Genomic DNA, 27,091 nt, shown 5'->3' on the forward strand with positions numbered 1-27,091 from the left:
CTCAGCTCTTGTTAGCCTACATCTGCAACCAGTTGTTCAAAACTTCACCTCCCTCATTAGATACCAACAATTTCCTGCACTGGCTCTCCAGCATCCCCACACCCTTACCTCGTGAGTCCCTACTTGTCACTCCAGATGCAACCTCCTTGTGCATCAACATACCTCATGCCCATGGCCTTGCCACAGTTGAACACTACCTCTCCCAATGACCCTTCAGATTTCAGACTCACAACTTCATTCCTCGTACACCTAACCAACTACATCCTAACCCATAACTATTTCACCTTTGAAGAGAAGGTATACAAACAGATTCGTATCACAGCCATGGGCATCTGAATGGGATCCTCCAATGCCAATGTCTTCATGGGCCAGCTAGAAGTAACATTCCTAGCTTCCCAAAATCCCTAAACCCTGTTGTGGTTCAGGTTTATTGATGACATCTTTATAATCTGGACCCAAGGCCAGGACACCTTATCCTCATTCTTCCAGAATCTCAACACGTTCTCTCTCATCCACTTCACCTGGTCCTCATCCACTCATTGTGCCATCTTCCTGGGCATTGACCCTTCCTCTCTGGTGGCTCTGTCCACATCTCAGTCCAAATCAAACCCACCAATCACCAATAGTACCTGCACCTCCCATACAGCCTGGTCACCCATGGCAGACACATCTGCAGTGATGAGAATTCTCTCGATCGGTATGCTGAAGGTCTCACATAGGCCTTTGCTGACAGGCAATACCCCATAGACTGAATACACAAACAGATCCCCTGTGTCATATCTCCACATGCACCTGATCCTCACATTAATCCCAAGAACCAATCACATAGAAGCGCCCCCCCTTGTCACCCAATACCACTCGGGACTGGAACAACTGAATCATGTCCTTCATCAGGGATCTGAGTATCCTTCATCATGCCCTGAAATGAGGGACATCCTACCGAAGGTACTTCCATCCCCTCCCAAAGTGGTGTTCTGCCACCCACTCTACCTCCACAACATCCTAGTTCATCCCTATGCCATTCCCACCTCCAATCCCCTACCACAGGAATCATACCCTCGTGGAAGACCCAGATGTGAGACTTGCCCTATTCATCCACCCAACATCTCCTACATGAGTCCCATCACAGGTTTATCCCACACCATCAGATGCCGGGTCACCTGTGAAAGCAGCCATGTTATACACCGGCTCTGTTGCAACCACTGCACAGTATTTTACATTGGTATGACAACCAACCAGCTGTTGACCAGAATGAATGTCCACCACCAAACTGTTGCCAGAAACAAGGTGGATCACTCAGTGCAACAACAAGCAGCAGAGCATAACATGTGAGATTTCAATGGCTGCTTCACAACCTGTGCCATCTGGATCTTTCCCACCACCACCAGGTTTTCTGAGCTGCACAGATGGGAGCTGTCCTTACAGAATATTGCTCACTCCAGTAACCACCCTGGCCTAAACTTAACCTGTGGTAGCCTTTTCCTTGAACATATATGTTGCATACTGTCAGCATGGAGCAGGAAATCACCAGCTCAGATACTTCTTCTGACAGCCACAAGTGGCTGCTTATTCAAGGGTGGTGTCCGAAGTTCATTCATAAAAATAAAGAAACTTTGATGTTAATTGTTGATGAAAACATTGGTCAAATGATAAAATGGAAGAGGAATTTTTGTCTGAATATTATCTGTACTTTCTGCAGGCGATGTGTCTGTATGAATTGATAATTCACCCTGTTCAAAAAATTTATCCTTCATTCACAAATTCTATGAGACAGTGTGCAAGTAAATTTCTGTTATTAAGTCTACCAGAGTTCAGTATATCATAGAAAATTTGGCTTTTCATCTACAAGAGAACATGGCAGTCACATTTCAATGTTGCCTTGACTTTCTAGCATCTGACTTTTTTTCTTTTGTTATTTCAAGGTTGAAGGATGCAACAGAACTTAGCAAGAGTTTCTGTGTAGAGCGCATTTACCTTGAACACAAGATGCAGGGGAAAAAACCTGATTATAGAGTAAGTATCACACTGTATGATTAGCAATGAAAACTTTCTGAATATTAATTACTATGTAAACTTAATAATGTTCACAGCAGCAGCTTAATTATCCCTAGATACTTTTTAATGGTGATATTGCATATATGGTTTAACAATAAAGTAGCAGTTCCTATGTTAGAAGTGTACCTATAGGGCATTTGATCAGACACACAGCTACATATATTCAGGTAATTACTTTTTGTGTAAAATGCTCTTTTTATTTGCACAATCAAGGAAACACCAATTATCATCAAAAGAACAGATACGAGTCTGCAAAAAGTGCTCAAAATTTATGAAATATTGATTAGGTTTGTGATACAGTTTATTTCTTATTACCTCAATTTTTTTTGGCATACAATCACTCACAACATAACCAGATACGCCTGTCTCATTATTACATTAATGTAGAATCATAAAAGCTAGGAGAATGGCTAAATACACAAAAATTAGTGTTCAGTCCAAAGACCTAAAGGTTAGCAAATATTTTTTTATTTATTTATTTTTTATGTATATTTCTAAACCTGTAAGTGCTTGTAGAAACAAGAATGTGAATGAGGCATTAATTTACATTCAGTTTTTTTTTATCTTTCAAACAAAGGTAAGAATGGAAATAACTACTATTTACAAAATATAATTAAGTAAATAATTTTGGATTACTAGAGACCACGCGTCAAATAGGACAAGTGATGAGTCGTCAACAGGCACAGAGAAAAGACAAAGAAGAAAACTTGGTGCTTTTGGATAAGTCCTTTAACAAGCTAGAAGACACACACACACACACACACACACACACACACACACACACACACACACACACACACACACACACACACACACACACAATTGATTGGTTGATTCGTTGATTCGCAGGAGGGGACCAAACAGTGACATCATCAATCCCATCAGAGTAGGGAAGGAAGTCTGTCATGCCCTTTCAAAAGAACCATTCCAGCATTTGCCAAAAGCAGTTTAGAGAAATCACAGAAAACCTAAATCAGGATCGCCGAACGCAGGTTTCAAGCACCATCCTCCTGACTGCTAGTCCAATGTGCTGAACTTTGCACCACCTTGTTCAGTCTCACACACATGCTCGAACACCTGTGCAGCTACATTGAGGAGCTAAACACAGAATGCAGGGATTTCAGTTCAGCAGGTGGACTGGGGAGAGGGGCTGTCATTGTATGTATGTGCAGAGGGAGAAAGAGATGAGAAGCAGGAGGAGGGGTTGAGGAGGGATAGCTGGCAGCTTACAAGGAGGCAGTCAGCATGTGGGATAAGAATTCAAGAGGGGGAGGCAGCAGATGTATGGGATAGGTATGTGACACATGGGCACCAGAGCCAGTAAGATCATGCAGTGGATGATGATGATGTGAAGCTGTGGACTGGGAAGGGTCAAAGGGCATAGGAGTAGAATATTGTTGCATGGAGGGTGTGGATGCAGTGGATTAGCAGATACCAAGTTCAGAAAAATTATAGAAGCAAAGGATGTATCAGAAGGGTGACACCCATGTGTGTAGTTCAAAAAAGGTGGTTCTGGAGAGGAGGAGGGGGGTAGGACCCAGATGGCAAGGGTTGTGAACCAGCCACTGAACTCAAACAAGTTGTGCTCAGTAGTATGTTCTGCCACTGGGTGGTCAACTCTGCTCTTGGCCACAGTTTGCCAGTGGCCACTCATTCTGATGGACAGATGGTGCACATGTCTATATAAAATGCTGTGCAGGTATTGCAGGAGAGCTGGAATATGGCAGCTGCTTTCATAGGTGACTTTGCTTTTGGTGGGGTGGGATAAGCCTGTGACAAGACTGGGGTTGGATGTACTGGGTGGGTGACTGGGCAGGTCTTTCAACTGGATTGTCCACAGTTATATGACCAATGTGGCAAGGTTTTAGGAGTGGGAGCAGCATAGGGATGGACCAGGATATTGTCTAGGTTGGTCGGGTGGCAGAATACCACTTTAGGAAGGGTAGGGAGGTTTTAGCTTAAATAGCAGCTATCTGATCACTTACATTTGTCTGTGGGAAGTGAAATTTACAAATAAGTCATTTTTGGTATTTAGCTTCTAATTAAATATTACCAGTTTTAAGTGTAGTATTTTTCTTATGTAGCCAAACATACCGCAAATTACTAATCTGAACTTGTATCATGTGATACAGCTAGTGGCATCACACATTTCATTTATTAACTTTAGGCTAATGCCTGATTCTTTACATAGTCCCCAGGTACTAACACACCTCTCCCATGTTTAAAAATATGTGTTAGTGGGGAATCTATTTGCTTCAAAAACAGACTATAAAATGTTCTGAAGGTCCCTAGTATGCTTTTACAATAGATAAACAAGAATTATTTACATGCAGTTCTATAGCACTATTTAAAAAAAAAAAAAAAACACTTGTGTATATCAATTGCACACAATGTGATGCTGTACTTGGGATAGACAGCAATATCTTTCATTAGTTTTTCTACAAAATGAATTTTGTGAGTCACAGCTATTTATCACTAGTTTTACTATACCACAAGTAACATGCTGTTCACTGAAACATAGAATATGGCCACAATCTGTATCTTCTTGACCATGTACATTCACTATCAGCTTGCTGAACTACAGATCTCTGATGCTTCAGTGAAATATGGTCTGATTTTAATTGTTAGAAGCCATAACACAGTTGACAGGTAATTTTTGAGGGGCTGCTGTATTACATTTTCTCATAATCTTTTTGTCCAAGGTGACCTGTGCGCATGCACAAAAGGAGTGGTTGAAAAATTACTTCACTGTTTCTTTCTTTCCACTAGCCATCTGTCCAAGGTAGTCTCTGTATTCACTCCTTTTCATTGTGTTTTCTTGAGTTTTGATGAACCATTAGCTCAAACCCGTAGACTTTTTAAAGCACATGGTTTCCCAAATTTCTTATTATCTTACAAGTTAAGATTGTTGAGTGGCTTTCCACACTAATTAAGATAAAATCCTTGACTGGTGTGAAGTTCTCTGTTAAATTTGTGTACTCCTATCATGTAGGCCTAATTATTTGGAAAACTGTTACTGATTTCTGCTTAATTCTTATTTGTAGTTCTTATTGCCTTATTAACACTCCAGGATTGAATTCGGTCATACCTGTGGGGATTGTTGAGAACAATTATGTTGATATTATTCAGTTAGTGTAAAGCTGTTCTTAAGTAATCAACAGCTCTCAAACCTTCATTGTGTGAAACATAATTTGAACTGCCACAATATACTTGTCTTTCATAGTCTTATGGAAAATGTCACTTACTATACATAACATTTAATCCCCGTGAGCACCAGGTTTCATAGAACCTAAGCACTTACATTATTATTGGTGTCCTGCTAATTTCTTCAGTTACACTTCAAAGGTGTCTGTCACCCAGCAAAATTACCTTGTTTTTTTTCTGCTGTTTCAGAAGCGTTTATTACATTTCATGCCCTCTTCAATCCTCTTCAGTGTTGAATTCCTCTTGTTTTTATTTCCAAATGATGCCTGGTATAGATCCATGGTTCTTGTAGTAGGTGTACTCATTATGTTAAGTTCAATCTGATGCTTACTTTGAACTCTTGATACAGCTAATGCCAGTGAATGAATTTGATGACACAGTTAATGTTTCATCTGCACTAGAATTTACCATATGTGAAGCACTTTGGGGTGTGATGAAATTTTTTTGGATATCTTTGAGCACTCAGTCACAACTGTTCTGGCACACACACTTTTAGTATACTTCACAGATTTTTTTGTATATTAGCTAACACTTATTATTCTTCCAGTAGAGTGAGGACAAATTTCTGCAGTGATTTGATAGTTTTGATGTGCTTAACCAAGTTCAGATGTATGTCACATGTTACACACACCCCTTTTTGTAATGGTTGGTTTTTCACTAAAGTTCTTTTGCACTGCACAAAGCACAGAATTTCGTAGAACTCTACAGTTGTGTTTCTTTTTACCTTTATCACCTGACACACGATGAAATTTTGGAGGAACTTCACAGGAATTCTTATAAAAATCACCTCAAAAGCCATTGAGTAACTCTTGAATGGTGTACCACAACACTGGCTCTAAAAATACATTAGGTAGTAGTACTAATAGTTTACAATCAACCAAGAGGGTATGTTTTATGTTTCATTAGACTGCAAGTGACAGTATTAATTAGGTTATGTAGAGACTCATTGTTTGTAGAGATTTTAATGTTAGGGTATGTACAGAGTTGTTTTTGTTCAGCTTGAAAGTCGTTCTTCATGATTGGATTTACTGACACATTGTGTTAATGAATGAATGCTCTATATTGTTTCACACAGTAAATCTCCGAAGGAGAATTGAAGTTGTAATGGAATGGATAATGACTATGTATTTCTAAATCCAAATATTTGCAGTGATTCATACATAAAACTGATGATACATTGCTTATTTGGCCATAATTGTCCAATATTTAAAACAAAAGTTGCCAACAATAAACAGCCTAAGCTCCACTTTGTAGCACCATACCCAGAGTCTGTTACAGTCCTCTGGCCTGGAGTAGAGTGGAAGCTCTAAACCAGAGTCTCAGATGATTCTTGACTGTTACTGGCTGGAGAATTGTAGGGCCCCTCAAAAGATCAGGGCAAGCAATACATACACGAAGCAGCTACTGGGATAGTGGATTACACTTTCTTGGCAAAAGTGGAGATATATCAGCCACATTATTCTCAGAGCATGTTCTTTCTCACAGATTGGAAATAGGAAACGTTAATATGATCTTAGTAAACTGTAGGAACAATCATGGTAAGGTCCCAGAATTAGTGTTGTTCATTAAAGATAATAATGCCCAGTAGTATTAGGAACAGAGAGTTAGTTGAAACTGAAAGTGAATAGCAATGAAATCCAAAAAAAATACAGATTGAAATACATATCATCAGGATACGTTAGACAACAGTGGTGCTGGTGTATTTATTGCAGTAAAAAATTCCGTAATTTCTAGTGAGGTTATTATGAATTTCAAATGTAGAATAATCTGAGTAAATTAAGTATCAAGGTGTGGGTCAAATGTGATAAGCAGATGCATTTATAGACTGACTGCATCAGAAGTTGTAGTTGCAGAGTGCTTCAAAAAAAATTTGTAGAATTTTGTGAACAAGTTCCATGGCCATGATATTGTAATATGGGGTGACTTCGATTTGTCAACTATAGAATGGGAGAGTCATGCAATCAGAACTGTTGCCAGAGACCAGGATTCTTGTGACATTATTCAGAACGTCTTATCCAAAACTTGCTTCGATCAGATAGTTGGAGAACCAACTAGTGAGGGTAGCATATTAGATCTCCTAGCAACAATTAGACCTGAACTTTTTGGATCAGTTAGCATGGAGGGGGTCATCAGTCACCATCATGCTGTGATAGCATCAATGACTGAGAAAGGTGGGAAAATGTTGTTGTTTGGCAAGAGTGACAGGATACAAATCACAGAGTATCTGAGTAATCAACATCAAATATTCAGTGCTGAAGGCAGTGTGGAAGACAAATGGATAAAATTCAAAAGCGTCATTCAATATGCCTTTGGCAAATAGTTCTGAGCAAGGTTCAAGCAATGGGGAAGACCCACTGTGGTTTAGTAGCCATGTTAGGAAGTTGCAACATGTGGAAAGAGAGCTTCATCACAGATTTAAGAGAACTCAAAATCTAGCTGGCAAACAAAAGCTTAATGAATTGAAACTGAGCATAAGGTGAGCAATGAGAGAAGCATTTAATAACTTGGAAAGTAAAATTTTGTCAACCACTCCAATTGAAAACCCCAAGAAACTATGGTCTAGTGGCTAGCTTTGCTGCCTCGGGATCACGGGGTCCTGGGTTCAATTCCCAGCCAGGTTGGGGATTTTCTCTGCCCAGGGACTGGGTGTTTGTGTTGTCCTCATCATTTCATCATCATTCGTGACAGTGGATAGACTGGACAGTGTAACAAACTGAACTGAGTAAAAATTGGGACTTTGTATGGGTGCTGATGACTGTCCAGTTGAGCATTCCACAAGCCAAACATCATCCCAAGAAGCTATGGTCTTACATAAAATCAGTAATCAGGTATAAATCATCCATTCAGTCACTCTGTGATCATACCAGAACTAAAACAGAAGCTGACAGAGAGAAGGCTGATATACTGAATTCAGTCTTCTAAAACTCTCTCCCTCAAAAATCATCATACACTCCCTCACATGAATGTCAAAATGGCAGTAGTAATAGGATAGAAAAGCAACTACAATCACTTAGCAGTGGAAAGGCATCTGGACTAGATGAGATACCTGAAAGATTCTACAGAGATTATGTGAAAGAACTCTCTTCTCTTCTGGCAGAAGCTTATCGCAGGTTGCTAGAGCAACAAAGGGAACCTAATGACTGGAAAAAGTGTGGGTCAGTCTTGTTTTAAAGACTGGTTGTAGAACAGATGCACATAATTAGAGGCCTATATTTCTGATGTCAGTCTGTTGTAGAATTATGGAACATGTTCTGTCGTCACATATTATGACATTTTTGGAGAACAAAAATCTATAAAAATCAACGTGGATTCTGCAAACAGCGATACTGGGAAACTCAGAACACTCTGTTCATCCATGAGATCCAGAGTGCTGTAGACATGAGTTTTCAGCTTAATGCTGTGGTTCCTGACTTTGGGAAGGTGTTTCAGATAGTTCCATAATGTCATTTAATGATACAAATGTAAGCTTACTGAGTATTGGAACAGATTTGATACTGGATTCAACTCTTGTTTGCAGATAGAACTCAATATGTCACGCTTAGCAGAACAATACGGACAAATGTAAAAGTAATTTTAGGAGTACTCTAAGAAACAGTGACAAGACCATTATTGTTTATCGTATACATAATTCAACCACAAAAGAAATGGCTTGTTTGACTGATTCTGGAGTACAACTAATCAGCCTGGGGCCCTTACCAGGTTAAATTAATAGAAGAGACAGAGAAGATCCAAAAGAGAGTGGCGCATTTCAACATGGGATCACTCAGCTGACGCTAGAGCGTTATGGAGATGTTCCACAAACTCCAGTGTCAGGTGATACAAAAGAGGCATTATGCATCACAGAAATGTTTACTATTGAAATTCCAAGAGAGTACATTCTGGAGAGAGTTAGACAACATATTACTTCCTCCTACATACAACTTGGGAAATAACCACAATGAGAAGATGTGAGAAATTAGAGCTATATGGAGGCTTACTAACAGTAATTTTTCTCACATGCCTTTTGCTAATGGAACAGGGAAGAGGAAATCAGATTAGTGACAGCAGAATTACTCTCCACCAGACTCCATCAGGTGAATGTGGATTACAGATGTTGATGTAGATGTAGATCTATATAACTAAGTCATAACCATGGGATGTAATCTTAATGTTTAAACAGAACTCACAGGAAAAACACTGTAAAGATGTTTATGAGGCAAATTGAGTAATGATAAAGGTAACACATGCTTAAACATATTCAAACAGTAATTATAATCTTACTTTCCCCCAAAATGAATGAGATAAAATTAACCAGAAGCAGAATTTGGCATAAAGAACACACAAAATTAAAACATCTTCAGTAAAAAAAGAGAAATCTCCAGCAAATTCAAGGAATAGACTGAAATCAAGAGTAGAAACACCATATCACCAGAGTTTTAAAATCATCTAGTGCATTAAAAATGACAAAAAATGATAACATCAAAGAGTATAGCAAAATAAAGCAATCTTTAGTCTTATTAAACAAGAATTAAATTAAGGAAGTTATGTGAATGAAATTTTATTCCCAGGAAACAGCTGTGACAAAAATAACATCACATTGAAATTATTTGCTAAAAACTTTGAGGAATATTTCTTAACAGTTGACTTACTAATTATTAGATTAGGTGTACTTTTTGTTCCACTTGATCCACAGTGAGGAGACCCTGGGGGATTTGGAACATGTCAGTAGACAAGAATAGACAATAAATATTTACAAATATTTCCACAGAAACCAGATGAAATTACCATTGTGCATGTGGAGTCAGTAAAAAAAATCTTAAGTATATTTACATTTAAAAATCCTTTTAGATGTAAATATGCTTAAGATTTTGTCACCAAACATGTTTAGTACGCTTAGGTGCTTATGATAATTCTTAGGCACTTGCAGCCAAACATCATAATTTTAAAAAAATTAAAAAACATCTTACCAAATTATATTTACAACAGTAGGCACTGTTTATGTCACTAACAACCATTAGCTTTAAGAATACTGCCCTTAAAGACATTACAAAAATTACCATGTCACTAAAAAGTAGTTATTTTTCTTGCTGTGATGTTGGTCACAGCAAAGTATTAACATCTAATGCTGACTTGATAGGACCATCCTTGAGCCATTCTTGCAATCAGCTGATCAGACATCCCAATATGTTCAGATGTAGTTTGACAATAAAGAGCATAAGGTGTGATAGTTAAGAAATTGAAGACTTTATTGCCAGGCAGTAGTCAGTGAAGCAAGGCAGATATCAGAACTGCTACAGAACAAAAATCTTTGTTTCCCCTTGTCCTAACAACAGATGAGTCTAGTTATATGCATTTTCATATGTGTCTGTTACTGGAATTAAAAATTTGACCTCCTGAAGGTAATTGATGACCAGAAATTATATCTAGTGCATTTTTTGTCTATATAATTAAGCAGTATAATCAAACCATGGAAAATTCAGGCTGGACTAACAACAATATTATGAAAAGGATAGATTGCTATTCACCATATAAAGGAGATGTTGAGTTGCAGACAGGCACATCAAAAAGACAGCTAAACATATGAGCTTTTTGCCAAAAGGGCTTCTTCTAATGTGTAAATCACACGCGCATTCTTGCTAGTGCAACATACACATACACATGATCACTGAGTATGGCCACCAAGGCAATTGTGCTTAGTTGGAGAAGCAGTCTGGGTGATGGGGATAAGGAGGAACCAGGGGTGGGGAGGGGAAGAGATAGCAGGATAGGGGTGGGGGAATGTGTAATGCTGCTTGTGGAAGCATGCAGGAATGTGGGGGAACAAGATAGCACTGCTAGGTGCATTAAGGAGTCTTAGGGGGAAGAGGGAGGGGGGACAGAAAAGGAGTAGAGCAGGGGGGAGAGGGAGAGGGAGTAGTGGGTGTGTTGGTGGAATAGTGTACCTGTGTACCTACGAAGTGCTGGAATCAGAGCAGTGAAGGGGATATGTGAGAGGAGGACAGGGACTAGCACAAGATGAGGCCAGGGGATTACAGGACTGTAGGATCTATTGCATGGAGGTTCCCACCTAAACAACTCAGAAAAGCTGGTGTTGGTAGTATGGATGCAGATGACGCTGGCTGTGAAGCAGTCATTGAAGTGACATAAGTCATGTTTGGCAGCGTGTTCAGCAACTGGGTGAGCTGTCTCTTAGCCACAGTTTGTTGATGGCCATTTATGCAAACAGACAGCTTGTTGGTTGTCATGCCCATGTAAAATGTGCCACAGTGGTTACAGTTCAGTTTGTAGATCATATGATACTTTCATGAGTAGCCCTACCTTTGATGGGGTAGGTGACCTGCCTGGAGTAGATGGTGGTAGGAGGTAGTATGGGACAAGTCTTACATCTGTAACAGGAATATGAGTGATGAGGCAAGGGGTTGGGAGCAGGGTTGCAGTAGGGATGGGGCAAGGATATTGTGTAGGTTCAGTGGAATACCATTGTGGGATGGATGGAGAGGATAGTAGGTGGGATATTCCTCATTTCAGGGCACAACGAGAGGTAGACAAAACTCTGGTGGAGAATGTGCTCCAGTTGTTCTAGTTCTGGGCAGTCCTGAGTCATGAGGGGAGTGCTCCTTTGTGGCCAGATGGTGGAAATGTGGGAGGTGACTGAAGATACAAGGCATAGGAGATCTGTTGCTGTACAAGGCTGGGAGAGTAATTTTGGTCTGTGAAAGCCTTAGTGAGACCATTGGTATATTTGGGAATGCTCATGACTACAGATGCAATGGGCATGATTGGCTGGGCTGTATGTAACTTGCTATGGAATGGATGGCAGCTGTCAAAGTGGAAGTATTGCTGGTGGTTGGTAGGTTTGATATGAATATAGGTAGGCATTTTTTGAGGTGGAGGTCAACATCAAGTAAAGTAGTGTGTTGGGTTGAGTAGGACCAGGTGAAACAAATGGGGGAAAAGGTGTTGAGGTTATGGAGGAATGTGGATAGGGTGTCCTCACCTTACTCCAGTAACAAAGATATCATCAGTGAATCTGAACCATGTGAAGGACTTGGGATTCTGTGTAATTAGGAAGGCTTCCTCTAGAAGGCCCATGAATGGGATGGTGCCATGTGGATATCCATTGCTATACCATGGGTTAGACTTTATGTGATGCATTCATAGATGAAGTAATTGTGGTTGAGGATAATGTAGGTCATGCTGACCAGGTAGGAAAGTTATTGGTCTGTGATAAGTCATGCATTGGGAAAGGTGGTGTTCAGTAGTATCAAGACCATGAGCATTAGGGATGTTAGTGTAGAGGGAGGTGACGTCATTAATGACAAGCAGGGTACTGTTGGTAATGGAACAGGTTGGTGTCTTTTATGTAGGAGGGTATATTATGGACAATATACTGAAGATGTTAGTCCATAAGAGCAGAGTCTCTCAGTGGGGGCACTGTAACTGGCCACAGTGGAGCATCCTGGGTGGTTGGATTTAGGGGCATTACAAAGCATGTAGAAAGTAGGAGTGTGGGGAGTGTTAAGGTGAGGAGAGAGATAGACTCAGGGAGAGGTTCTGGGATTGGGCTAAGTATTTGAGGAGAGACGGGAGATCCTGTTGTATTTCTGGAATTTGGTCACTATTACAGGGTTTGTAGGTGAATGAATCTGACAGCTAGCAGATTCCTTCCACTAGGTAATCTCTGCAGTTCAAAAACACATTGAAGGAGCATTTGTCAGCAGGTAGGATTATACAGTCAGGATCACTCTTCAGGTGGTGGATTGCAGTTCTTTCTGCAGATGTAAGGTTAGCTTCCATGTTGAGGAACTTAGGGAATGATGGTGAGGCAAGACTTGAGGTTAAGAAATCATGGAATGTTAATAGGGGTGGGAGTGAAGTGTTTACTCTCTATCTGTAAAATTGTTGTGCTTTTCAGTCCCTCATTCCTGTATCCCATTTCTCACATTGAAACTGTTGCCCTCCAGGAACCAGACCAGCATGCACAATGCCACCTCAAAATATTCCTTGGACTACTATTATCTGCCTCCAAACCTCCCCCATGTCCCCTCATAGCCAACAAACCCTGCCTTACAGACCTACTACATTTACCACATACTCAGAAACTCCCTCTCACCACCGCACACAATCCAGAAACCAAACAGTCATTAATCTTTCCTCCAAAAGTTTTAGTCCCACAGAAGGAGCAGTCCTTCCCCAAGGCCTTACCTTTACCCCACTCCCAAATTCAGTCATGCTGGATTTGTTAATGACCTTCTCTGCTTCTCCTGCTTCCTACAGTGGAAAAGCTTTTTCACCATCAACCCTACCAATCAAACTCAACTCAAAGCCGATGATGAACTCTGCCTGGCTCAGTTCACTCCTCCATAAACTTTGTCTCACCATAATTCCTGAAATCCCTCAACATGGAAGCTAACTTTACATCTACAGAAAGAACCACAATCCACCACCCAAAAACTGATTCCTATCTTATAATCCTACCTGCTGACAAAGGCTCCACCACTGTGGGTTTGAACTGCTGATATTGCCTGGGCAAAGGACTCTGCCAGCTGTCATATTCATCCATCTATGTATGCTGCCACAGTGACCCCCCTCCAGTCTCACTTCAAATCCTTAGGCCAATACCAGGAAAGACTTTTCCTTCTCATCCCATCTGGTAAGTTCTCCGACCCTGGGTTCTTGGTGATTTTTCCAAACTCTTCCCATTTCATAAACCTCACCAGTCATTTTCCTTCATCCTTCTTCCTTTCCCTTCAATCATCCTTCCAGAAAAAGGAGCCACTGGCTCCAGAAGCTTACAAATCTAAACATCTTTATATGTATAAAAACCTGCTACCACTCAGTGAGTAAATTCTTTATCAATCCAATTACATTGTATTTCAAAATTGGATTATTTTAGTTGATATTCTCTGCTATTCATATTCTCAGCTTTTAATTTCCATTAATTTGTTACCAGTGTTTGCTATGATAGTAACATTTCATCATTGCCTTTGCCCTGAAGAAGAATGCCATGCTACTCCTGGTTGGCGAAAACAAAATAAGAATTAACGTTGGTGCCCCAAGGGGAGAAGCGATGAATGATAATCACTATGTCATGACACACCTGGATCAGATTGGATAACAGAACTACCCAGTCAAGCCCCACTAACATCCCACAATTTGCATTAGTAGCGATTGTAACCAAGAGGTTATCATTGATCAATGCTCGACCACAAATGGCAAGTACAGCAATGGGAGCAAGTGCAGAAGCTGCCTTACCACTTCTGGTGTCTTCCATATTGTTGCTCAGAATAAGCTTTGCTATGTGACCTTTGTTTGTCTATGCCTCTCTGATTGTCCCAGTCCACAGCAAACTTTCAATGCCCTGTTATAAAATTGCACAACATATGCCTAAATGACTGCACACACTCTGGTCATGTTTGGGAAAAACACAGAACTTATTTATGAGCTTTGGGCTAGCAGCACTGATGCCCATCCATCCCATTTGCCACCAGAACTCCACGTCCCTAACAATGCCATTCCTGCCATCCTTCCCTCTTTCAATGCTGCTATGACATGAACCACTATCTTTTTCATAAAATTGAACATGCTTAAATTTAACTAACTCCCATTGACTCTCTAACACTTCAGTTGTGGAAATATGATTTTATCTCATTTTTGTTGATGCATCCTGCTTTACCATAATTATTTAACAACAGAATTACCTTTCCTTTGCTAGAGGGTGCTGGTAGGACCAGCCCATCTTTCTCAAAGTGGAGTCCGTCTACAGGTACAGTGCTTCAGTTTTTGTTCACCTTTACCATAGCTGTATTCCTCCACCTCCTGGCTCATGCATGATCACTGCAACCCCACACCAACACTCAACTCAGTTCACTTCAGAAGCCCTTGGCACTGCCACACAACAACCCATGCTGACTAGCCTCATATCAAGCTGAATTCTGATTCACCCCTCTTAAATTAAACTCACTGTTAGTTTTTCAGTGCTCTTACAGCAACCATGTTTGCTTCTACAATAATTGATTACTATTACTTACAGTCACCACACATTAAAAGCTGTGCTAAGCTGGAATGTGGGAGTTCATGGACATCACATTACCACATTTCACACCCACCTCCATTGGTACACAGTGCCAATATAATCCTTGCATACTACTTCAATAACTCTCCTGCAAGGATTACTCTCCTCCAGCTGTCTCCTCTTTCTTTCCCCTTTTTCATACATCTTAACTTCCTTAGTCATGACTGAACTTCATACGACTGTTTAAATTATTTTTCTAAGATCACAAATTTTTTTCTAAAGTCACAGATTTTCCTCAGACTGATATCTTATCTTATGATTATCTTCTTCTTCATTCTTAATTTACTAGGCACATGTAATGTTGATATTACATATTATACAGTGTCCTCCCACTGCAATTTCCACCTTTTCAATACTACCTTTTTCTACTGGCATACTTTATCCTTACATACCTGTTGTGTCTGCTTTTAGTTCCTCACGATTTTCTGTTTTCCTTAATTCTACTCAGTTTAATTTACTTACTACATTTATATGAGTAGCTTAGCATATCACTGTTGCTTGTGGTGTCACTGTCCGTGACACACCTGCCACATTACCTGAATTCTCCACATTTTCCACTCTCTGCCTTATACACTGATACAGAGAATTAGTTTATTTACCATGTGTTTTCTTTTATTCACTATCACAATAATATGTCTTGTTACTGATCTCTGCTTCTGTTTCATGTCATACTTCAGCAGTGCTTTCCTTGTGTTATCTGATTGTCATCTCATTTACCAGAAAGATCACACTCATTATTACTCTTTGAATACTCTTTTCCTCAATAATTTGTTCCTTTCATGCAAGTCACTTCACGATACTCAACTTGGCTCATTGTGGAAGCCTTTGGCACTGCCATCCCACAACCCATGCTGGATTTCCTCATATCAAGCTGAATTCTGATTCACCCCACTTAAATTAAACTTGTTTTAACTTAATTTTCATTGCTCATATAGCAACTATGTTTAGTTCTACAGTAATTGATTACTCTTATTTACTGGCACTACATATCAAAAGTCACACTAGCTAGAACATGGGCATTCGTGCTTATCAAATTGCCTCATTTCATGCCGTGTTTTCCCATGATTCTCCCTGAAAATTCTGTCTCCTGTGAGAAGATGGAGGAATCCACATAAGCCTGGTCACATCAAATTGCTATCATAATACTTCCTACACACAGTAGTTAACACTAGAGCTGCCAGAATTTTTGAGCTCCCTAAACTCCACCATAGGAACAAAAATGTTCCGTCTTTAGTCAACGCATTTACAACTTGTTCATAGACTTTTTATTTCAGGGAATGAGTTTTTCTCTAAAAAATAATCATTCTAATGGTCTGTTATTTTGTTTTAATGCTAAACACCAACTGCAGTCAAACTAGGTACTTAACAACTTTTTTAATACTTTCATGCAACAAAATAAAAACTGAATACCTTCTCAAACCTTCCACAGGCACATTTTCCATAGTGACTCAATGAAAATAATATTTTATGAATGAAAAATAATGTGATCAGTTGACTACATTTATTTTTTGACCATTTAATTCTTTTGATTTAGGACCAAAAACTCTAGTGTTCATGATCAAGGGTGAGAATGCACTATGACTGAAATGTCTAATTAGCAAAGAAAAATTATTTGTGTATTAATTCCAATGAACAGAATACAAAAAAATTTCTAGAGATGTAAGTTGTACTACTTGGCTCAGGCTAAAGGTCAGTCACTGACAATTGCACTGGGATGTTCTTACATGGACAGAGTCTTTGAGGCTATGGTTGGTGGTGATAGTAGGTTGCTCAGGGATGGATAAAGTCTGAAGTCTGTAAGAATATAGGTGGTGATGAGCACAGGGTGCTCAAGAATGGATAAAGTCTGAAGTAAGTGAGACCATAGGCAGCAGTGAATGAATGGTACTCAAGGATAGATAGACCATGGACACTCTGGCAATGGTAGCACTGTTTTGCATCAGTGCCTCTGGAAATGAGGTTGGCACCACATAGTACCATGGTGGCTATTGGAGGTTTGGTTGAAAACAACCCAGCATTTTGTGTTGATGACTGACTGTTTTTGTTTGATCTGGAAAAGTAGTGTCATTAACAGACCAGAGCTTTGGCAATCCATTGCACACAACTGTACAGTTGGTGGCTATGTTACAGATAGTAGCCTGGGGATATAGCATCCCTCCCCAAAGGCAGAGATGGTGAAGGCATCTCAGAGATGGTGTTATAGCTAATGGGAGGAGGCACCCCAGGGTTAGGCAAACAGCCCTGGGATGGGTGCTTGCTTGGTACAGACCTGAACCCAGGGGGTGTTGGCCAGAGGCAGACAGCCTGGATCAGCTGTAACATATGCATTTGGCTCAGATGAAAACTGATAGGAGGAAATGTGATGACGAAAGAGTTGAGTGTCATCATCCTGAATACTTAACTAGCCACTGTAGCTGGTGATAGATGTGAAGTTGTCATCTTGGAAGTTGATCTGGCTGCTGAAGGTAACAACAGAGGCGTAACCCATGTAGCCAATCTTTGTGTCAAAATTTCCAGGAATGCACAATGTGAGGGCCAGGGAAGTCTTGCTTATGGCCTGAGGAGGATGTCCAGATGGGCAACAACTGCAGCTCTGCACAATATAAGAGGCCCATGCGGCGGTACATGGCACTGGCTTGAAGGGTTTTGGAGAGGCAACCAACCAGGGGTGGCACAGAGTGTGGATTGTTGGGAAGTGCGTTGTGTCTTATGATATTTCCTGTTGGGAAATAGTACAGAAACATTAGGCAACTGGCCCTTCCAAGAGGAAGGACAATGGGCTTGTATGAGGCTAGCAGAATTGCTGCGGCTGGTGGACCAAAGGGACTGGTGCTGACTGCATTGGTGCTTGTGGCACTGGTGGTGGTGGTGGTGGTGGTGGTGGTGCTGGTGGTGGTACTGGAAGGGCCAGTGTCAGATACACCAGTGATGGATGTGCCTATGGTGGAGGTTCCAGTGACAAAGGTGCCAGTGTATTTGTAAGGATTAGGGATAGACAGGGGACCAAGGAGTAACACGGAGGAATATACTGGCTGCAGCAGCATGAACAGTGTCACAGCAGACTATGAGTTGGTCTTGTAAATGAACGTAGGACAGGATAGCAACGTCTGCACCAGGGTTGAGGATCTGAAGAATGCTATAGGTAGGAGCACCTAAGTAGTCAAGGAGAGAAGTTCATTATGAGTGCCATTATGAATAGGAGAGGCTCTTGCACTATCCTAACCGGGCTTTGATTCCATCTCTTCATTGAATCTCTGAGGTAGCCATAGTTAAGTCATCACCACAGGGGCAAAGGCACTGTCTGGGTGGGTAAACTTAGAAGTTTGGAGTCATGTTGAAGGCCCTGTAAGCAAAGCATGAACTGTGCTGGTGCTGCATTTGGAAGCTGTGCTGTCATAATGCAAGGGAACAGTGCACATAGAGAGTACACGCATATCGGCAACTCTACAAGCTCCAACCTGATTAGAATAACTGGAATGAATTGTAGCACCAGCAATTTGAAGTTATAGTTCATTCATTCATCACAAGGAAATAATAGACAGTAAATCTGCATGCTGCATCAACAATAAAATATCACTGTACAGTTTAATGCTATTCATACTTATCACAGTGAAATTGAATCCCATAAATTAGAAAGAAAACTGCTGCTCTAAAAAATGCAGCTACCTTCTCATTTATGTTATGTAGCTGCTTTTTATCTGATATTTGTAGTTATTTACTTGATTACAATGGTATTTTTAGAGAAAATATTTACCTTCATCTGTAAATGCTGAGTCCTATTTGCATTACATTACTATTTGTCACACAGAAGTACAATGAACGTGCTCTGTGTTATGCTACTATAACAACAAAACACTGTATGTTCACATTAACTGCTTGGTATGTTTTTGGGTTACTTCTTCTCTCATAGCTATGATTTTCTCTACAGAAATAAATGTAAATACATTGAGGTTACAAATTTCAATATTGATCAATACTGACAAGTGACTGGACAGTACCTACTTCATGGCAGTAACCTGTTCATATTTTCTTTTCGTCACAGTTATAAAATGTAGAGACCATTCTGGCTTCAGTAGCTATGAAGACATGCCAATTATAATTTGCAATGTCTGCAAGAAATGCATAGGCTTTTTCATGCAGTAGAGCATGTCCATGACTGACATGTCAGCACAGCAATATGATCAGTAGGTATAGCATCCTGCTTTGTTTCTATGTGATCAAAACAACATTAAGATGTAAGAGTTTAAATGGCATAGTTGAGGAATATCATTTACTTTACAAAGCAGCTGTACACATTTTTGGTGTTTATTCTTTAGAGAAAGAAGAGATTTTTTTCAACGTGTATGTTCTAACAACCTTTAAGAACTCATATATGAGAAATTTGATATGTACTTATGAAATTGTTCTCAAATAGACAAAAGTGTCTTACAGGCAAACTCAATTTTGTGCCTGAGACAATTCTAAAACAAACACACACACACACACACACACACACACACACACACACACACACACACACATATGTGTGCTCACACAAATGCAACTCACACTTGTATGACTGCAGTCTCTGGCAACTGAAGCCACACTGCAAGCAACAGCACCAGTGCATGATAGGAGTGGTGACTGGGTGTGGGAAGGAAGCGGCTGGAGCAGGGTGGGCAAGCAATAGTAAGGTACGAGTGGTGGACAGTGAAGTGCTGCTGGGGAGTGCACATGGACAGGGTGAGGAGAGGGCAAGGCAGCTGGGTGCAGTTGGGAGGTTAGATGGCAGGCAGAGGAGAGGTGGGGAAGGGGGATGTGTTGTGGAAAAGGAGAGAAGTTAAAATACTGGGTGTGATGATGGAATGAGGACTGTGTAGTGGTGGAATGGGAACAGGGAAGGGAATGGATGGGTGAGGACAAATACTAACGAAGGTTGAGGCTAGGAGGGTTATGGGAACGTAGGGAAAGTTCCCACCTGTGCCATTTGGAAAAGCTGGTGTAGGCGGAAAGGGTCCAAATGGCACAGGCTGTGAAGCAATCATTGAAATGAAGGATGTCATGTTTGGCAGCATGCTCAGCAACAGGGTGGTCCACTTGTTTCTTGGCCACAGTCTGTCAGTGGCCATTCATGCAGACAGACAGCTTGTTGGTTGTCATGCCCACATAGAATGCAGAACAGTGGTTGCAGCTTAGCTTGTGCCTTTGATGAGATAGGTGATGTTTGTGACTGGACTGGAGTATGGGGTTGTGGGAGAATGTATGGGACAGGTCTTGCATCTAAGTCTAGTACAGGGATATGAGTCATCAAGTAAGGAGTTGGGAGCGGGGTTGTGTAGGGATGGATGAGTATATTGTGTAGGTCAGGCCATGAGACTTTGGGAGGTGGTGGGAGAAAGATAAAACACAGGAAATTTGTTTTTGTACAAGGTTGGGAGGATAATTACGGTCTTTGAAGGCTTCAGTGAGACCATCAGTACATTTCAAAAGGGACCACTCATCACTGCAGATGTGATGACCATGAGTGGCTAGGCTGTATGGAAGGAACTTCTTGGTAGGAACAGGTGGCAGCTGTTGAAGAGGAGGTATTGCTGGTGGTTAGTGGGTTTGATATGGACAGAGGTACTGATGTAGCCATTTTTGAGGTGAGGTGGCACAAACGGGGGAGAAGTTGTTGAGGTTCTGGAGGAATGGGCATAGGGTGTTCCCACCCTTGATCCAGATTGCAAAGATGTCATCATTGAATCTGAACCAGGTGAGGGCTTTAGGATTATGAGTGTTTAGGAAGCATTCCTCTAAGTGGTTGGCATAGTATGGTGTCATGTACGTGCCCATAGCTATATCCCTGATTTGTTTGTCAGTAATGCCTTCTAAGGAACAGTAATTGTGGGTGAGGATATAACTGGTCATGGCCAAGAAATAAGTGAACTACCCTGTTGTTGAGCACACTGCCAAACATGACAGCCTTCATCTCAATGAATGCTTCACAGCTTGTGCCAGATGGATCCTCCCGCCAACACCAGCTTTTCTGAATTGTGCAGGTGGGAACTTTCCCTGCAACCTTCATTAGTCATTATCCTCACCCATCCAGCCCCTTCCCTGTTCCATTCCAGCACTACACAGCTCTCGTTCCACCATCGCACCCAGTCTTTTTACTTCTCTCCTTTTCCACTACCCCACTCACCCTCTCCAACTCTCCCCTACCTGTTGTCTAACTTCCCGACAGCACACAGCTGTCCTACCGACCCCCCAACTGGTCCCTGCACTCACCCCAGCAGCACTTCACTATCCGTCACCCCTACCCTACTATCCCTCCCCTTCTCCACCCCAGCCTCCTCCTTACCCTCACCCAGTCACCACTAACAACATCCACTGGTGCAGCTGCTCGCAGTGTGGCTTCAGTTGCCAGAGACTGCAGTCGTGAGTGTGCGGGTTGCATTTGCATGAGAGAGAGAGAGAGAGATAGAGAGAGAACTAAACATAATTCAAATGGCTCTGAGCACTATGGGACTCAACATCTGAGGTCATCAGTCCCCTAGAACTTAAAACTATTTAAACCTAACTAACCTAAGGACATCACACACATCCATGCCCGAGGCAAGATTCGAACCTGCGACCATTGCAGTCATGCAGTTCCGGACTGAAGTGCCTAGAACCGCACGGCCACCGTGGCTGGCCTAAACATAATTACTTCTGAGAAAGCACAAAATTGAAAAGGCTAAAAAACCTTTATGTAAGTGATTCAATATGCTTTTAGTGTATAAAGCTGATTTTATTCTCAACTGTATTTCGTTGTTCAGTTTTCCATGCAATTGATTTTGGTATCACTTGATGGTGTCCTTACACACCTGTCAGAGATAACAATTATTGACATCATTGCAGAACTACTGGTATTGTCTGTACAATTTTAATAAAGATCAGTCCCAATCTCAGTAGCTTATTTAGTTTTGATTCCAGTAAGTGGTTTCAGTCGATAGAAAATCTTCAGACCAGAGGCTCCAAATGACATGAGGAGCCATTTCACAGAGGTTTTACATAATACCTGTTGGTACCTGTTGCATTTGCTCCATATTGCCTACTGGTACCTGTTGCACTGTTCAGATGCAACATACACGTAAAAGATGGTTGTAATTGACAAACTTTGGGAGCCAGTGGCTCCTTCTTCAGGCAGAAGTGTTGAAGGGGAAGGAGGAGGAGTGAAGGAAAAGGTCTGGAGAAGTATAGGACAAGGGATAGATTTCAGGAAAGTAACCCACAACTGCAGGTCAGGAGAGACTTACCGTACGGGATGAGAAAAAAAGTCTCCCCTGACCTGTGGTTCTGGGTGACTTTCCTGAAATCTACCCCTTTCCCTAGACCTCTCCAGTCCTTTTCCTTCACCACTTTGGCTTCCCCTTCAATCCTTCTGCCTGAAGAAGGAGCCACTAGCTTCAAAAGCTTGCCAATGACACTAGTCTTTTATGTGTGTTTTCTGCTGCCACTTGGTAAGTTGATTTTTTATCTATCTAATTAAATAATGTTGTCAATAATTGATTTTTTTCGCTGTAATATTATGAAAAAGATAGATTTCTACTCCCTGTAGCTATGACATGCTGAGTTCCAGATAGACACAATGAAAAGATTGTTACACATTGAGTTTTTGTACAAAGCCACCGTCCGAAATGAAAACACACTCGATCATACAGGTTGGTATACCTCACATACACACACATGATGGCTATCTCTGGGCAGAATGCAACTGTGTTGCATCAAAGGGAAGGAGCGATCTGGCATGGGGTAGGGAGGCGGGAAAGAGCAGCGTATGGATGGCAGGAGAGAAGTCAGCACTACCTGGAGGAGAGTGCAGGAACTAGATGATGGTAGGATAAGACTGCCAGGCATAGCATTGGATGGCTGTGAGGGAGGAAGGGGAGTGGGGATAGGGAACAGAAAAGGAGAGAGGCAGAGAAGGGTAAAAGGCCAATGGATGCATTGGCAGAGAGTGGTGAACAATGAGGGTGAGGGTAGGGACAGGTGGGGTAGAAACTGTTGGGTAGTGGGTATGAGGAGGTTACCACAGTTTGAGACTGGGATAATTTAAGAAGTGGAGAAGATGTTGTAAGAATAATTCCCATCTGTATAATTTAGGAAAGCTGGTGGTGGAGAAGAGCATCCAGATGGCTCAGGTTGCAAAGCAGATATTGAAATAAAACATGTTATATTCAGCCGGGTTGGGATTGGGACTAGCATAGGGATTCACAAGGTTTTTTTGGAGGTTGAGTGAGCGATGGAACACCACTTTAGGGGTGGTAGGACACGATGATAGATAATTGAAGCCCTGATTAAGAATGTGATTCACTTGATCCAAACCTGGATGATACTGGCTGATAAAGGGAGCCCTGCTTTGTAGCTGTTTCTTGAGGGTGGTGGAGGGCTGGGTGTGTGTGTGGGTACATGTTGCAGAAAATCATAAGGTCTGGAGGATATTTGTGAATGGAGCTATCAGAGAGGAGGGAGTCAATGTCCATGTAGGTAGCATACCGGATTGAGGTGGACCAGGTAAAATGGCTGAGAGAGAAGGTGTTGAGGTTATGAAGGTATAAGGATAGGGTGCCTTTGTCCTGAGCCCAGACCATGAAGATATTATCAATGACCCTGAACTATATCATGAGGTTGGGGTTTTGGAAGGCTAGGAAGGTTCCCTCTAGATGGCCTGTAAACAAGTTCCTATAGGAGGGTGCCATGCAGGTGCCTATGGCTGTGCCATGTATTTGTTTGCTTCCCTTCCCTTCAAAGGAGAGGTTGTTGGTTGTTAGGATAAAGTTAGTAAGTTGTATGAGGAATGAGGTATTGGGTTTGGAGTCTGAAGGCTGTTGGGGAAAGATACTATTCAATAGCGGCTAGACTATAGGTGTGATGGATGTTGGTGTATAGGAAAGTGGTGTCAACAGTGATGAGTAGGGATCCAAGGGATAAAGGGGTGGGGATGGCAGCTAGTCAGTGAAGGAAATGGTAACTTTGATGTGGGAGGCTAGATCCTGATTAAGGGGTTGAAGGTGTTGGGCAGTGAGAGCCAAAATTCTTTCAGTCAGAGCACAACAAACAGCTTCAATAGTGCGTACAGGATTTCTGGGTTTTTGGATTTTGGGGAGCTTGAAGATGGTGGGTGTGCAGAGTGTCACAGGTCACAGGGGTGAGGGGAGAAATGGATTCAGGGGAGAGGTTCTGGGAAGGACCTAAGGCTCTAAGCAGGGGTTGGAGATTATGTTGGGCTTCTGTTATCAGATCATTCTGGCACAGATTATATGTGGAGGAGTCAGACAATTGGCAGAGGCCTTCCACCAGACAGTCGCCCTACTTTATAATGAAAGTGTTTGAAATGTGTTTGCAGATAGGACAGTTAGTCAGGATATGTTTCGAGCCTGTGTGGCTGTCTTTTCTTCTACTGAAGAGTTAGTGTTCCTAGAAAAGGACCTGAGAAAGGATGGTGATCAATGAGTGGTTAAAAGGGAGATGGAGTGGGGTGGGAGGTATGAATGCAGGTGGATAATGTTGTGAACTGGGAGAGGCAGGGTTCAATGTTAAGATTATGTTAGCTTTGGTTGGAGGGTTGATTGCAAAGAAGTGTTTCCATTGCAGGGATTGGCAGAAGAAGTGTAGGTCTTTGAAAAGTCCAACATTGTTAAATTTGGGTGTAGTGCTGAAGACCTGTGAATTGAATTGAAAATTCTGTGGGGCTCAGATTTTTGTTGTAAAGGTTGCTAACAGTGTTCTGGGATTGGTTTGGCCCCGGATTTAGTGGAGTGTTGTAGGGAGTGTTAGAGGATGTGGTAAGTTGAAAAAGTCAGTTAGGCAGGATGTGGTTGCTATGAATGGTTGATGTGGAGGAACACTTGTGGGTAGGATAGGTGCTGTATAGTGGTGCCTCAAGGCATCAGGTGAATGTCATCAAGCTACATACTGCAACTTATGGAGGCGGTGTCTGGAATGCTCTTCTAGGTGCTGGAGGCCAAGGGATTCAATTTCAAAGGTATGATGTATGTAATATGGATTGCATAGTAGCAATAGGGGACAGAGGTGGTTCTGGATTGCCTGTGCCATGGAAATGTATTTTGCAGTACCATGTTTGTGAGGAAAAGGGACTTGTGGAATCTGGAAAAATGAAGGTAATTGTGAATGGTGGGGTGGGATCTAGAAAAAATATTTTTTATGGTTAGGCTGTTGGAGGGATGCCGTGGTTTAGGCATCCTTTAAGGCACAGTATGTGGGACTGAGTTTTAACCAGGAAAAGTGGTACTTTCCTGAACTGGTGTAGAAAGATGGAGCAGAGTCCATAGTGACCCAGAAGGCTTTGGGGAAGTTGGAAATGATGTAGAAAATGGGCAGATGAAGGCATTATGTGGTTGTGAGGGTATCTGGATAACAGAAAAAGATGCATAAAGTGCACACATATATGTAAATATATGCACAAATACTTAAAAATATGCACAGATATATACAAACTGCAGAAATACATAGAAATACAGAAAAATACATTTAAAAATGTGGGGAAAAAGGTGGAAACTCACAATGTATAGGAGTATGTGTGTGTTTGGATAAGGGAAGAGAGAGGAGGATTGATTAGGTCAATGCTCACAAGTTTGTGTGGCACAGGTAGGTGTGTGAAATAATGGGTCAAAATATGTAAGGATGTGGAAAGGAATGTGATCAATAGGAATAATTATAATTATTGGCAGGAATAATTTGCGGCATGAGATACTGCACCAATAATCCATCTGGTCATGTGCCTGTGTGTTGTGTGTGAATGAGGCCAGTGATACTGTGTGGCTCAGATGTCAGAGTGTATGCAGTTTGGAAAGTGATAATAAAACATAGGAAATAAGACAAAGAACAGACACTGAGTAAAGTACTGCTTTAGAGAATAGTTACAGAGGAAAACATCATAGGGTTGTGGGATGGAAGAAAAACTTTTATGCAAAATCAAACAATAGAAATTGCAGGTTGGAATATCAACAGTGTTATGAAAAGGATAGATTGCTATGTGCTACAAAGGTGATGTGTTGAGTTGCAGACACACAGAATGAAAGACTATTACACAATGAGCTTTCAGTCAAAGCCTTTGACTGAAAAGGAAAAAAACAAAAACACACTTACACAGTCACACAAGCAAGTACATCTCACACATTCATGATGATTATCACCAGCCAATCCAGCCAGAATGAAATTGTGTTGTGTCATACGGAAGCAGAAGTCTGGAAAGGGGTGGGAATAGGGAGGAATAGTAGGATTCAGGTGGAGGGAGAAAAGTCAGTCCTGCCTGGTGGAGTTTGCAGGGACTAAATGGTGGCAGGACATGGCTGCCCGGTGGAATGCCTGGAGGCTATTGGGGGAAGGAGATTGGGTAAAGGGCAGGGAGGGGGAAGTGGAAAAGGAGAGCAGCAGAGAAGGTGAAAAATAGTGGTGGGCATGGTGGTAGAAAGTGGTGCAAAATGAGCGTAAGGGAACACGAAGGGAGGAGATGATTAGAGATGATAGGACTATCATTATGAATCACAGGGACTACCTGGCAGAAGGCATCTGCCAATTGTCTGTCTCCTTCACCTATAAACTCTGCCAGAGTGACCCCGTCGAAGAAGTCCAACATAACACTCAGTCCCTTCTCAAAGGCTTAGGCCCTTTCCAGAAACTCTGCCCTGAATCCATTTACCTCTTCATTCCCCCTGCACACCCACTTTCTACATCCTCCACAGAATCCACAAACCCAACAATTCTTGACGTCCTATTGTAGCTGGTTATTGTGCTCCAACTGAAAGAATTTTG

At 41.5% G+C, this 27,091-nt stretch overlaps 1 protein-coding gene across 1 annotated transcript in view; it reads left to right on the plus strand.

Annotated features, from left to right (window-relative positions):
• Window positions 1–27,091, plus strand: part of LOC124616031 (aromatic-L-amino-acid decarboxylase-like) — a 176,838-nt gene that overhangs the window by 141,481 nt on the left and 8,266 nt on the right. The window contains exon 10 of the mRNA XM_047144249.1: window positions 1,923–2,013. Within this exon, the coding sequence (XP_047000205.1) occupies window positions 1,923–2,013 (91 nt within the window). The remainder of the gene's footprint in view (window positions 1–1,922; window positions 2,014–27,091) is intronic.

Source organism: Schistocerca americana, chromosome 5, assembly GCF_021461395.2.
Source record: "Schistocerca americana isolate TAMUIC-IGC-003095 chromosome 5, iqSchAmer2.1, whole genome shotgun sequence".
NCBI lineage: Eukaryota > Metazoa > Arthropoda > Insecta > Orthoptera > Acrididae > Schistocerca > Schistocerca americana.